This window comes from Bos mutus, chromosome 24 (genome assembly GCF_027580195.1).
Source record: "Bos mutus isolate GX-2022 chromosome 24, NWIPB_WYAK_1.1, whole genome shotgun sequence".
Taxonomy (NCBI): Eukaryota; Metazoa; Chordata; class Mammalia; order Artiodactyla; family Bovidae; genus Bos; species Bos mutus.
Genome location: NC_091640.1, coordinates 24494381 through 24507799, shown reverse-complemented (window position 1 = coordinate 24507799; position 13419 = coordinate 24494381). Strand labels below are relative to the sequence as shown.

At 39.0% G+C, this 13419-nt stretch overlaps 1 protein-coding gene across 1 annotated transcript in view; it reads right to left on the bottom strand.

Annotated features, from left to right (window-relative positions):
- Nucleotides 1–13419, bottom strand: part of KLHL14 (kelch like family member 14) — a 116244-nt gene that overhangs the window by 71686 nt on the left and 31139 nt on the right. Inside the window, exon 3 of the mRNA XM_005892962.2 lies at nucleotides 6971–7092. Within this exon, the coding sequence (XP_005893024.1) occupies nucleotides 6971–7092 (122 nt within the window). The remainder of the gene's footprint in view (nucleotides 1–6970; nucleotides 7093–13419) is intronic.

Genomic DNA, 13419 nt, shown 5'->3' with positions numbered 1-13419 from the left:
CCAAACCCCCCTCCCATCTAGGCTGCCACATGACATTGAACAGAGTTCCCAACAGTATGCCCTTGTTGGTTATCCATTTTAAATATAGCAGTGTGTACCTGTCGATCTCCAGCACCCTAATGGGATTATTTATTAATGCTGATTCCTCCAGTAAACTCGAGGTTTGGTGAAGACATGATGCTATTTGCTTTGACTCAGCACTGTTTTTTCTGCATCTAGAGCAATGCCTGCTACACAGAAGGTATCAACTATATTTGCTGAATGAATGAAATTAATGTGCAAGATGAGAGGGTTGAGTGAGAAGATCATTTAATTTTTCAGGGCTCACATTCAGTGGTTTGCTAGACTTTGTCTGCAATTTGCCTAGGATTGACACAGAGCAAATCTGAGCAGCCTGTATCACTCATACCTCCTTCACGCCAGATTCAGTAGCAAATACCACAGCTGGTGTGTAAAGAAGGCATCATCGGAATTATTGGTACCCATTCTGTCCTCTGGAGAAAAAGCAATTGCTATATTCAAGGGAGGTATATATAAACCAGAAATAAAGCCAACTGGTTTTTCTAGGCACCCAACTTACCTGAAATACAGTATTTGGAGTGACCACGACACATATTTTTTTTTAAAAAATCTATGAAAAATCCACTAATGCACTGGTGCATGAATACACAGCAGCAAATAATTCAAGATATATAGCAATGTGCAGCCATGGGTCCCAAATTAGAATTGAGCTCATTGAAGATAAAATTAGATGCTAACATATTTTAAAAGTCCAAACAGAACTCTGTCTCCTTTTTCTTTGTCCAAAGTCCTAGAAACCGTTATTCAATGAACTGAAATTCAAAATTCCAAGCTAATAGAGAACAACTGCCATGCTACTTTTTTTAAAGTAGCATTTTAAATCACTGCGTTTCGATCACTGTGTTTTCACTAACACAAACAAAAATGAGAGGCGTATCTCTCCTCTCGGTTCTTTTTCTTGAGCCTATCTTAGCAATTCTTTGAAATGGTTCTGTATAATATGGTTCTTGGTTAACTCTCCAGTCCCACCACATAATTCCTCGACCTCAGGCTCTCCTATAGATACACAAATTCATTTCAGTTTCTAGAAGGTACCAACTGTCTCTTGCTGTTTGGCACTCCCAGTATGGGGCCCTCTTATTAAAATACTTTATCATTCATCTCTTGTTAAAAATATTTGTTTATTCATTTATTTATTCAGTCTTAGTGCAGTACTGGGGGGTCTTTAGTCACAGCATGCAGGATCTTTTTAGTTGCCACATATGGGGTCTAGTTCCCTGACCTGGGATTGAACCCGAGCCCTCTGCAATAGGAGCTCTGAGTCTTAGCCACTGGACCACCAGGGAAGTCCTGATCATCCACCTCTTTGCATCAATAATTCCTAGGCATTTTTCTCAGTTTTGCAGAAGGTCACTTTTACGGAAGCCTTCCTAACCTCCCGTGTATAGATGAAGGGTACTTTCTGGGCTCCCATGTAAGCCCAGCTTCTCCTGTTTATTTCTCAGCACAATCTTGCTTTCATTGCCTCCTTGGGTTCTTGAGAGGAGATTTGATCACCTTCTACCTTACCACCTAGCACAGAGTAGGTATTCAATAATTGCTTGCTTCATAAAGGAATAAGGTCTGCAGTTAAGTTTAAATGCTTCCCAGGCATTTAGAGTCATTCTGGAAGTACCTAGTTCTTTTCCGAGGTTCTCTTGCAATGCAAAACGCACTATCCACAGACTCTACCTACCTGTCTAGAAATTAAGCTAAACAAGTGGGTTTTCGTTATGGGTAATAAAGATAACCCGAATAAAGGGAACATAAAGGTATAGAACCCTCAATTAATTTTGTTTTTTATTTCTTTCAAAGCAAATCATCATAAGAAGTGATTGTTTTCCACTAACTTGCCATCTCCACCTCTCCAATATATCCTCAAAGAACAGAAATGAACTGAAATCAAGAAACAGAAGCCCAAGAAAGGAGTCCAATTAAACTGTCAATGTGCAGGTTTATTATTCCCTGAGTAACCAGCAATTAAACCATTCTCTGCTGCTCAAATATTGGCTAAATATCAAATCTACATTTATCTTTTGGAATTGAAGTTCAATGTCTGACGCAAGATGTGTTTTCTCAGTATTGTTTCTTCAACATTTATGGAAAATATGTTTTTTTTTTTTTTAAAAATCAAGCATTCACCAGCCTCTCATCTCTGCGACTCTCCTAAAAGAAATTGATGACACCCAGCCCCCAAACTATTCCTGCATGGACAGGATCAAGTTCAAGGTCCTCCACAAACCAGATAGGAAGCCCAAGAAACCTCTGTACAATGGTTCCCTTTATTTTCTATGACTGAAAAAATACAAATTCCCAAATCCTTGCACTTCCAAGTAGAGGGCAGAGTTGTAAATTGAGAGGAAGAGGAACAAAGGCGGTTCTCCACCTGCTAACAGAGGCATCTGAAAGCAGCCAAAAGGAGGAACACACCTTTCTAACTCAGCTCTTCTAATTTTCCTTCTAACCTTACTGAAGGGAAATCATTATTGGCACGTGGAGAGGGAAATCTATATTTTGAAATCCCTCTTCCTGGAATTGCTCAAGGAAAACAATAAGAAGCCCCGAATAAGTAGAATCTCTTATCTGGAATGTCAGCAAAACAAGGTCAATTTCAGGGAAACACTTTACCCACCAGTAAAGACAATGGTCAGTGGGGAACCCAAAGAATTGACAGCCCCTCAGTACCATCTTGTGAGAAGGAAGGCAAGCTGCTTCCACACGAGGACTTTGTGAAAACTTTGAAATGTCAGTCATACATTACAGCAGTTCACAGCAGCCGCAGGGACCATTTTCCTTGATCTTTACGGGAAGGATTTAAGGCCTGCAAAGTGCAAGAGGCACGCTTTTCGCATTGGCCATTTTAGTATTCATGTCTCCTGTACCACTTCCTAATAAGTTAAGAATGAAACGGGAGACTGCATGCAGGAGTGAGAAATGCAAGAAAAGCAGTACTATAAAATAAAAATGAACAAAAGTGCATTTCAACTTCCCTTTCATTATTAACAGTCAAGAGAAACAACAATGCCAATTTTCTTGTTAATATTTCACACTTACAAAAGGACTTAACCTTCATTTTTACAGGGTATTTCTTAGAATGTTGCTGATAGAGGCTGGGGAGCTCCGTTACAATTCGTAATGTTAATTTTACAATGTTATATAAGTGATTTTTTTTTTCCAAAGAGAAAGATAAAAATGAAGGCTGTGTTAGCATGTTACCAAAACAATTTTTTTTTAGAAAGATAAAAATGAAGGCTGTGTTAGTATGTTACCACAACAATCTTTTCAGGGAGAGTAAGTGTTCCCTTTGCTGTTTGGGTAGACCAAGCCACTGGTTAGCTAGACTGTTGAATTTTGTTTTCTTTATGTTAGGTAGAACCACCTTTTCACTTCCACTGACCTCCACCATATTCAATTTATTGTTATTTGTGGACCCCTTCAGATAGTGTTTCTAAAACATAAATAAAACAACAGAATAAGAGGTAAAGAAAGTTGTGACTGACTTTCCTCTTAATTCTTCTTTTTCTTCTTATTATACATGTGCAAGGGGTATGACTCCCATAAGTGGGCATCTGTGCACCCACCTGGGGATGACATCCTTCTAAAAAAAAAACACGCTTGTGAGACAGGCTAAAAATGCTCAAGTCAAGTGGGCAAAGGATTCTACGATTCACAGGCTCTAGGCAATCTCAGATTTTAGGTTTCCGCTGGTTAACTTATTTGTTAGTTCTTATGAAGAGAGTCATTCAATACATAAACAGACTCCATACCAGGAACTGTCTACAAGCATTAATTAGCATCTTCAACTTCCTGTCAACTGTCTTAGCAGTTCTTTGGGGTCAAAATAAATGACCATGAGCAGTTCTGCAATCCCTAATATTTCATTAGATTTGGGGAGAATTTGGACACCTTCTTATCCACTAAGAAACACTTTTTCACTTATTATTGGGGACTTCCCTGGTGGCTCAGCAGTAAAGAATCTGCCTGCAATGCAGGAAATGCAGGTTCAATCCCTGGATCAGGAAGATCCCCTGGAGGAGGAAATGGCAACCCACTCCAGTATTCTTACCTGGAGAAGTCCATGAAATGAGAGCCTGGAGGGCTACAGTTCCATGGGGTTAGATGGCCCCAACAGTGTGGAAATTGATCAGTTAACTGACATATTTATTCAATTTGGCCAAATGAGATGCCTTAATTAAAAAATACAAACCAGCAGCAGAAATCATCTAAATAGACTGTCTATATTTCTCCCATAAACCTGAAAAATATGCTTTCACATGGGACCATGTAGTCACAGCCCAGAAGGTAATAAACTTGATTTCTTAAAGTGCAAGCCCAGTGAAATGGAGAGTATCAGTAGAGTAGACATTTATTTTAGAGTTATGAGCCTTCCTAAGTATAGGAAAAAAGATCCAAGAGTTTTGAACATGTTTCTATTAGAGCTTTTCTATACATTAATGTCTTTATTTCCTTCCAATTTCAAATCTGATGAAGTCAACAGAACCCATTTGTCTTTACTTCTTAGTCTGAAGACGTCTATGCTCAATGCACGAAAACTAGAGAAAATGGTCTCCGTACTCCAGGATGGTGGATTTAGTACTGGATCTGTTACAGCGTAATTTGTCTCCCCTCTGCTTGGAGAGCTTGAGTTGACTGATACCTCGAAAATACAAAGGTACACACAGTCCTTGTGCCAATATTGGTGGTAGTGTTACAACAATAGCAGTAACATTTGCAATTTTTTGAGTTCCTGCTGTGTGCTTGATGGTTTACCAACACAATTTTATTTTAAAAATACTGAAAGGATGTTGACAGAATGAATAAGCCATGATTCAAGACATTTACATGACTTGCTCAAGGTCACAGACATGGGTTCAAACCTAGGTCTGACCAACTCAAGTTCATGCTTTCTTACTGCACTTCACTAAGTAAAGAGTTAATCAGGCAATATAAGGAATTGAAGTAGGGTGACCCTATGTTCTGGTCCTACCTGTTGTCCCAGAAGAATTAACAGATCCCCATTTCAGACTCTAAGCTTCCCAGGTTGAACAATAAATTAGATGAGCACTCTCTTTCTGAACAAGGCTTGAAAGGAACATAAGACTTTTCATGAGTTGTTCATAATGTTTTAATTAATCTTTTTGCCTTTAATGAAGGCCTTCAAACCACTAGATAATTGGACACTGCCTGATGTACCTGGGAAAAGAGATGTATTTGTGAATGAATATCATTTATTGTTTGGGTCTAATATCTCCCTGTCCCCTGGCCTCTGTTTTTGTCCTTTTTCATCAAGAATCTCTTGTCCTTCCTCTTCCCTCTCACCTCCTCTGGGTATCCACATCTCATTCTGTGTAGACATTCTCTATTGATCAAGTATCAGAAAATTGATTCTTTGGTTTTACTTTAGCTTGAGTTTCTGATGCATCTTGAAAAACACAGCTTGGGCACTCATTGTGGTTGTTCAAGTCATGTCCAACTCTTTGCAAGCCCATGAACTGCAGCACGCCAGGCTTCCCTGTCCTTCACTATCTCCCAAGTCTGCTCAAACTCATGTCCAGTGAGTTGATAATGCCATTCAACCATCCCTGGTCACCCCCTTCTCCTCCTGCCCTCAATCTTTCCCAGCATCAGGGTCACTCATTCAGATGTTTCAACTACTGTGAACAGTATTTTGTCAAAAAGAGAATGAATATCATTTGAGGGTATCTCTAACTTACTTTTGTTTTTTCCTTCCTAATCTGGCAGCTACCCTCCACTACTTCATTACTACAGCCAGAGTGTGTAGGTGTCCAGGGAGCCTTCCCATTGCAGTTTCTGGACAATGCTACTACAGGTCTGCAGGTTTGCTGGAGTAAGCCAGCTGCGAAATGTATTATTCCAAGCACCACCTCATATGCCTCTACTCCTCTCTTGCATTTGTGGGCAAACTGTTGTCCTCTTTCTGTTATTTTAAAGGGCTTTCCATAAGAGGAGAGGAAACGACTTTTTAAAAAATCTGCTAAAATATATAACTGCTTCAAAAGACACATGCAACAAGGAAATCTAACTTTCACTTTGGCGGGTTTTAAATGTATGGCTTTGATTTATGGATCAAAATTGCTCATTTACTATTTTATCTATACAGCTCTGGGCAATTTTGACAGTTAAAATTTAGTTTTATTGACCAGTGCAGCCACTGTGCCCACGAGGGGACTGGTGCACACAGCCTGCTGCACTCAAGAAACGATGATTTTTGATTCCATGACCGAGTCAGATTGGGAATCATAACCGATGTAACAATAAGTTCCAAATCTCAGTGCCCAAGGCAAGAGGTTTGCTGTAAAACACAATCACCCTTTAAGGAAGGGAGGAGAAAAATCTTGGGTGGAAGTCTGCAAGCACAATTTAATGCAGTCAGGCTTGGACTGGGGTATCTCTGTCCATTTGAACAGTGGACATGGGAGCAGTGGAGCATGGGAAGGGGGTGGTTTTCTAAAGACTGGAGACCACAGCCTAAAGGTTAACGAGCAAAGAGGCCTCTAAAGCAAACCCAATGTTAATTACAGAGACAATGAACTCAGTAACCATTTGGACCTGAGGAAATTTACTAGCTGACTGCTGTTCAGCAAGCTTTCCCTTTTCAAAGAGCAAAAACATAACTGAAGAATTTCTCTTGAAAGAAACACAAGCAGACACAGCAACTTGGTGCAGTGATTTTAGGCCAGTTTTTCGTTTAAGCGTCTTCCCACTACCCAGTTGGCCACCTCTGCAATGTCGATTTAGTCTTTTACTCTAGACCTCTTGTGATACATTCACAGACTTCCAAAGGGTAACAAATCAATAAAATGTCTAATTTGATTAACCATGTTTTCGAATCCAGATAGCTCTATGTTGAAATAAATAGGTGGGTAAATAAAGAAAGAAAGGCACTCACTTGTGAGGATTTTCCAGGTCTTCTTTTCATCATCGTAGTACTGAACCAGATTGCTGGGGAGCCGGTCCGGCCCAGGAGGCAATCCACCGACCAATAACAGCATTTTCTTGTTAGAGCGAATTCTTCACCCAAAACAAAAGAGGAGATGAATAACCACATTATTGTAGAGCCTTTTTAGTGGCAACAAAATCATAACCATCAAAAGAATGTTCCCTGCTTGCAGATTTCTATTTCATTTTTTTCGTGTTTCTTTTCCCATTCATTCTCAACAAAAAAAAATTTTTTTTTGAACCAAGCAAAGAAATGATCAGAAGCACGGCATATCCCCATACTCAAGGAATAATAAGCTCCTTTTATGCAATTTGTTAGAGGTTCATTCTAGAACGACCTTTTTCTTATATTATCCCTTTAAATCATCACTCTTTACAGCTGAGTACACATGAAATGCTCTGGAGTTGTACTAAGGTTAAGCATTAAAGTTGCATGTCAAAAATCGTATTAGTCAAAATCATTATTATAAACCATTCTCCACTCAAAGAACCTTGAAAAAATTAAGGTTATGCAGAGAGTTTGTGAGCCAACTCTTTAATCACCCGGCGAACTTCAAATACCAGTTTGGTACAATTAATAGCACAGGGGCTAACTGGGGTGGGTTCACCAGCGCCAACAGGACTTTTTGTTTAATTTAGCTGAGACTTCTGCCTTCATGCTCTTCCCAGCTCCTCCTCCCCCTTCCCCCATCCCTGGGCACCACTGGCAACACAGCAGCACCAATTGGTAAAAATGAGACTGTGAGGTTGTTCTGAGCCTCCCCGGAGCGGAGCCCTGCCAATGCTTGCCACTGATCCAGCGGCATGAACTTGCTCAACTGTGCAAAGTCACTCTAATTCCCTCCCTCTGTTTTTCTACCTTCTCCCCCCAGGGGGCAACCACTGAAAGGAGTGACTACCCACCCATCAAGAGCTGGCAATTCGCTGCTATTAACCGTGACTGTGATTCCCAGGCTGCCTGGCAGTTCCTGAGAACAGGCCTGCAACATCTCATATGCAGTAAAAGCTATAAGATGCACCCTGCCCTGCACACTTGACCTGATGGATGTACGATCCTGGGAACAGTAATGGATTGAGCTCACTTGCGATTGGAGGGAGAAGGGGAGGCCCAGACCCCCACAAGGGCCCTGCTGATTTAACGGTCACTTTACATATAATTGAACTTCTCATTTACCTGAAAGGCTGAAGGTGGTGGTGGAAGAAATGCAACAACCATGATGGAGGGAGTAAGTCAATAAATGTAAACGGGTTCCTCTTAAATATGATCACCACCCACTGTGTGGCTCCGAATCTATGCTTACACGTTCATCACGGTTGTTCTGATTCAAGGATGCTTGGCGAAGTATGCCCTTGTGGAGAAGTGCTGTTTGTTGGTTAAGAACCTAACATTCAGAGAGTTAACTTAATACAGTTAACAACATTTCCATGGGAAGGAAGGGAACAAGAGAATTCCTTTAATGAAACTCTGGTGCCATTGAATGCTTCATGTATGGCTCATCAGAAAAAAACACTTTCTGGAGAAACTCGTATCAGGGACTCATGCCTGGGGGCAGCTGTATTTGTAGAATATTTAATGTGACATCAGCTTATGATATTAATTTTGTCACAAACAAAAATAAACTCAACTGTTTTGAAGTTGAAGTACTTTGGAACTCTACTCATATATCTTATAGATCAGTAGTGAAAGTGAAAGTCACTCAGTTGTGTCTGACTCTTTGCAACCGCATGTACTACACAGTCCATGGAATTCTCCAGGCCAGAACACTGGAGTGGGTAGCTGTTCCCTTCCCCAGGGGATCCTTCCAACCCAGGGATTGAACCCAGGGCTCCCACAGTGCAGGCAGATTCTTTACCAGCTGAGCCACAAGGGAAGCCCATCATACAGGCTATATGTATATGAAGGTGATCATATAGATCAGTAGTTGGAAAACAGAAACAATATAATAGTAAAAAGCTCCATATTTTGAGGATTTCAGTCATTAGGGAGGTTTGTTGAGAAGGGTTAAGGAAACTCAGTGCAGTACATATCTCTCTTTTACTTGCAAATAATATGTAACTCAAGTGCCATATCATCTCCAAAATATCTGTTTACAGAACTAACATAAGACTATTTTTTGTTGTTGTTCTGTAGTTTTAGCTGAAATAACCACTCTGTGAGTACAGGATGACAGCAACTGTATTTTTAGACTGCTGTCAGTTTCCATGTGTAGACACACCCGTTCAACCAGAAGTCGCGATTCTGTGGCTGTCGTGATCTGACACATGGACATGCTCTAGACTGAAAGTAGGGGTGGCTGTGCTTTGCTGCTCAGTCGTGGCCGACTCTTTGAGACCCCACGGACTGTACACCGTCAGGCTCCGCTGTCCAGGAGGATTCTCCAGGCAAGAAGGCAAGAATACTGGAGTGGGTTGCCGTGCCCTCCTCCAGGGGATCTTCCCAACCCAGGGATCAAACCTAGGTCTCCCACATTGCAGGCAGATTCTTCACCGTCTAAGTCTGCAGGGAAGCCCAAAAGTGGGGGTAGATGGACTAATGTCTACCCATTAGACATAGAGGCAAGGATTCATTGGAATGGTATGACCAAAGTCAATTATCAAATGTTAATTCGGTCTCTGTTTTAATATTTAAATAAATGTACAGCTTTAAAAAATGTGTTTCAGGAGCGACAAAGGGAGATAAATGCATGGCTCAAATGATGCTCAAGTAAGGGTGTTTGATTCACTGATAAGGCCAATTTCCCTGGACCAGTCCCACTGGTGATTTTCAATATCTCCTGAGACGGACCATCTCTCCAGATGAGGAGAGGATCAAGGGTCTTTGTCATTTCTGCCCAAAGAGCCAAAGAAGATGCCCAAAGAAGATGGAGAGTCTTTGTCCTTTCTGTCCCCTACAAACTGGACTGGGATTATCAATACATAAGCCACTGGTCAGCTGGCAAACAGTAACAACTGCCGTCCTGGCAGCAAAGACACGACTCAAAGGGTTAGCTGGCAAAGCAGCTAGGAGAGACTCCGCATCAACTAGGACATGTCTCTGAACCAGCCAGGCCTCCTGAAGAATTACATGGAAGGAAAGGAAATCCCCATTGGTTGTGTATTTTCTGTAAGAGAACAGTGCTCTGAGGTCATTACGATGACTTCCCTGGTGAGTGAAGACACATTCTAAAGCTTTTGCATTGTTACATTTATATCATCATTCATTCAATTTATGGCATTCTTACATGGAGTATTTTGTTCCTAAAGCTTATGTTACTCCATGTTCCAACCTGATATTAATGCTATTCAATTCTAAATAAAGTTCAATACTCTACCTTGTGAAGGTGAATCATACAGAAAGCAAAAATGGGATAAAACATGTGAGAAGTAGCACAGCACAGAAGAAAGAACACATAAAACAACAAAATGCATTTGAGTGGTTTTCTTGGCAATTTCTCCATCGATTCTCCAAACGGCACTGTCTTAGGTATAGTTCACTCAACAGGGGAGTAAGAAAGTTCTTAGAGTCAAATAAAGTGGCAGAAACAGTGTTCAGACTTAGGTCTTCTAAATACCAAGTCACTGATCTTTTTAAAATTCAAATCACTTAAAAATTTTTTATTTTAACATAAATTCTGGTTAAGACCCAGGTGACCCGGATTCTAGGACTAATTTTGTGATTTAGCAGAGTGACTTTGTATAAATTACTTGGCTTCTTAGAGCCTATGTTTTCTTATCTTTAAATAGAGGAGTAATATCTGATCTGCATGAGGATTATATGAAACAATGAAGTGAAATGTTCTATGTAAACTCTAAGGTAAATGATTTTTAAATCAATCTTTAGTATTCACAGTACAATGTGGGCTTTATTTCATTATGCCAAACCTGATTAGTTAAAAAAGAAAAGTGGTATTTTTCACTGAGATTCTTGTTGAGTTCATATATATAAATACAAGCTAATTAAGAGGATTTCACTACCTAGCTGTTATCTTATAATTGTATGTCCTTAGAAAATTATCAATTAGATTATAATGGGTGTCTTTGAGCCTTGTTATAAGAAAATATACTTTGGACATGACATAAAACTGTGAACCTTTAAATAAAGAGCCAAATAAAGAGACCTAATAGAGATTACTCTACATTTCTTATTTCTTAAGAATAAAACACATGAGAAAAACCAACACATATTTTACTTTGATATAAACGCAATGTCAACTATTCAATTACTCCTAGAAACTAATATACGTGAATAATTCCTGTGGAAAAGCTCCCATTCTTTTTACAGTGTGCAATTATAATAGTGACAATCACAATAATGACAGATAATAATGAATGCATATCAGATATTGAAACCTCTGATTATCATGCCATTTATTTGATGTGTGTGAACTTCAATTTGAAAACATGAAAAAAGATACCTTGTGAACTAGAAAAGTAAAATTAGAAGGATCTGAATTAACTTGCTGAGGGGGCTTTCCATTATTCTCTTCTAAACAATTCCAGTAGAGCTTTACAGGTTTAATTTTAGATTAGACAAAATCTACAATATTGCAATAGAGTTCCTTTATATGGCAACATAGTATACTTTTTAGAAGCTCTTTACATAGGAAAGTAATTTAGCCAAACTTAATCTATTCTCTTTAAGTCTGTTAATATTTTTAAAATATTTATTTTCACTCTTCATCTTTGCACTTCTAGACCAAAGTAATACATTTAAAAGGTAAGTAATTAGAGAAACTTAAAGAGCTGAGAATGTCGTGATTAATAATACAATTTGCATGCCTTTGGGTTCTTAGATTCCTGCTTAGAAAAATATAAGGTTAAAAAGGCAACGGAATTTGAAGGTCTCCTTTGTTCCAGCTCAGTAATCACCCAACATTTACCATGTGTCACATTTGTACGTGTGTGTGCGTATGTATGCGTGTGTGCTCGTGCGCATAGGTACTTTGGTTCCGGGGATGAATGATTGAAGAATAACCTAAAATCTCCTGGTATAAACAAATTTTTCATCATACTGGTGTTCTAAGTATGGTAAAGTCTCATTTATTTATATTTCAGTGATTTGGAACTTTAATAATTGGGAAACAGGCCAGGTAAAGTTTTCCTTCGCAGGATACATATAAAAAGTTTTTATTAACTAGGTTGCAAGAAGAGTTTTAACCAATTTAAGAAGTCAGTTGGTCTGCTGGCACTTTAGAGCCACCCACCTACATTTAGGCTGTTTTTTTACAGATAACAAATTATTCTCAACTATTTATTAAATAAAATGTTCTGCAGTATTCTGAAAAATCATTAAGTCAGAGAATTAAAAGAGAAGTTTAAATTTGTCTTCTTCAGCAATTCCCAAGCCTGGAAAGTCATCAGAATCACCTGAGGGGATTAAAAAACTCAGATTTTTGAGATTAAATTCTTAGGTCTCAGTTTCCAGAGGTTATGTTTCAGTGGGATGAGGTCTTAAAAATCAATAATGTTACAGTTTTCTGGTTGATTCTGTCACACAGGCAGACTTCAGGCCACTCATTTGGTTCAGTTCTCCATATAATGTAGAAATCCTTTCAATAGTTTTTTTTTTTTTAAATAAGTAAACATTATTATTAACTTGGAAATTTATAAGGAAATGGATCTTAGTTTTTCAAATGCACTCTACTGTGGAAAGCTATTGGACACTTGTGTTAAATCTATTTTTTCTTCTCCTGATGCTGAGCTGAAAAGTCTTTCAGAGAAAAAGAACAAGTGCCCGGCTCTTTGTCATGGCACTTTTCCCATACTGGAAGACAGTTGCTATGTGTCTTCTCTTTTCCATGTTGAAAATTTCCCTTTCTTTCTGAAAAAGTTTTAATTTTCTTTACTATGCTGTTCACCTTCTTGAGTGTATTCTAGACAATCACTGTCCCTTTAAAAAATGTGAAGGTCAGAACTGTACACATATAACAAATACAATATGTGATGGACATACTTTTTTTTTAAGGCTTTCCAAAATGACAATGGTCTTTCAGCTGGCATGGCACAGTGTTGGTTCCTGTACAGCTTCCAGCTGACTACAAATATAGATTTTTTTTTAAAGCAAGACAAGCCAGATATTCAAGTCAGTTTTTCCCCTATCCTGTATTTCTTTTAGTTAAGTATTTTAAACACCAATGCATGACTCTTTTTAAATGCTTGTATGTCCTCTACTGATTGAGACTTTGTTTCATCTGTCATTTAACAATTACTGAGTTTCTACTATGTTCCAGTTTCTACTGTGTTTTAAACACTAAAAATCATAGTGTGAACAAGAAGAAAAAATTCCCTATTCCTCATGGTAGTTACTTCCATCCTAGTGGGGACATCCATCAGAAACATCATGATTCTCCAAGTAGGACAGCCTGGTTGTTAAGGGTGTAGATCTGACAATTAGGGAGACGTTTTGCTTCCACTATTCTG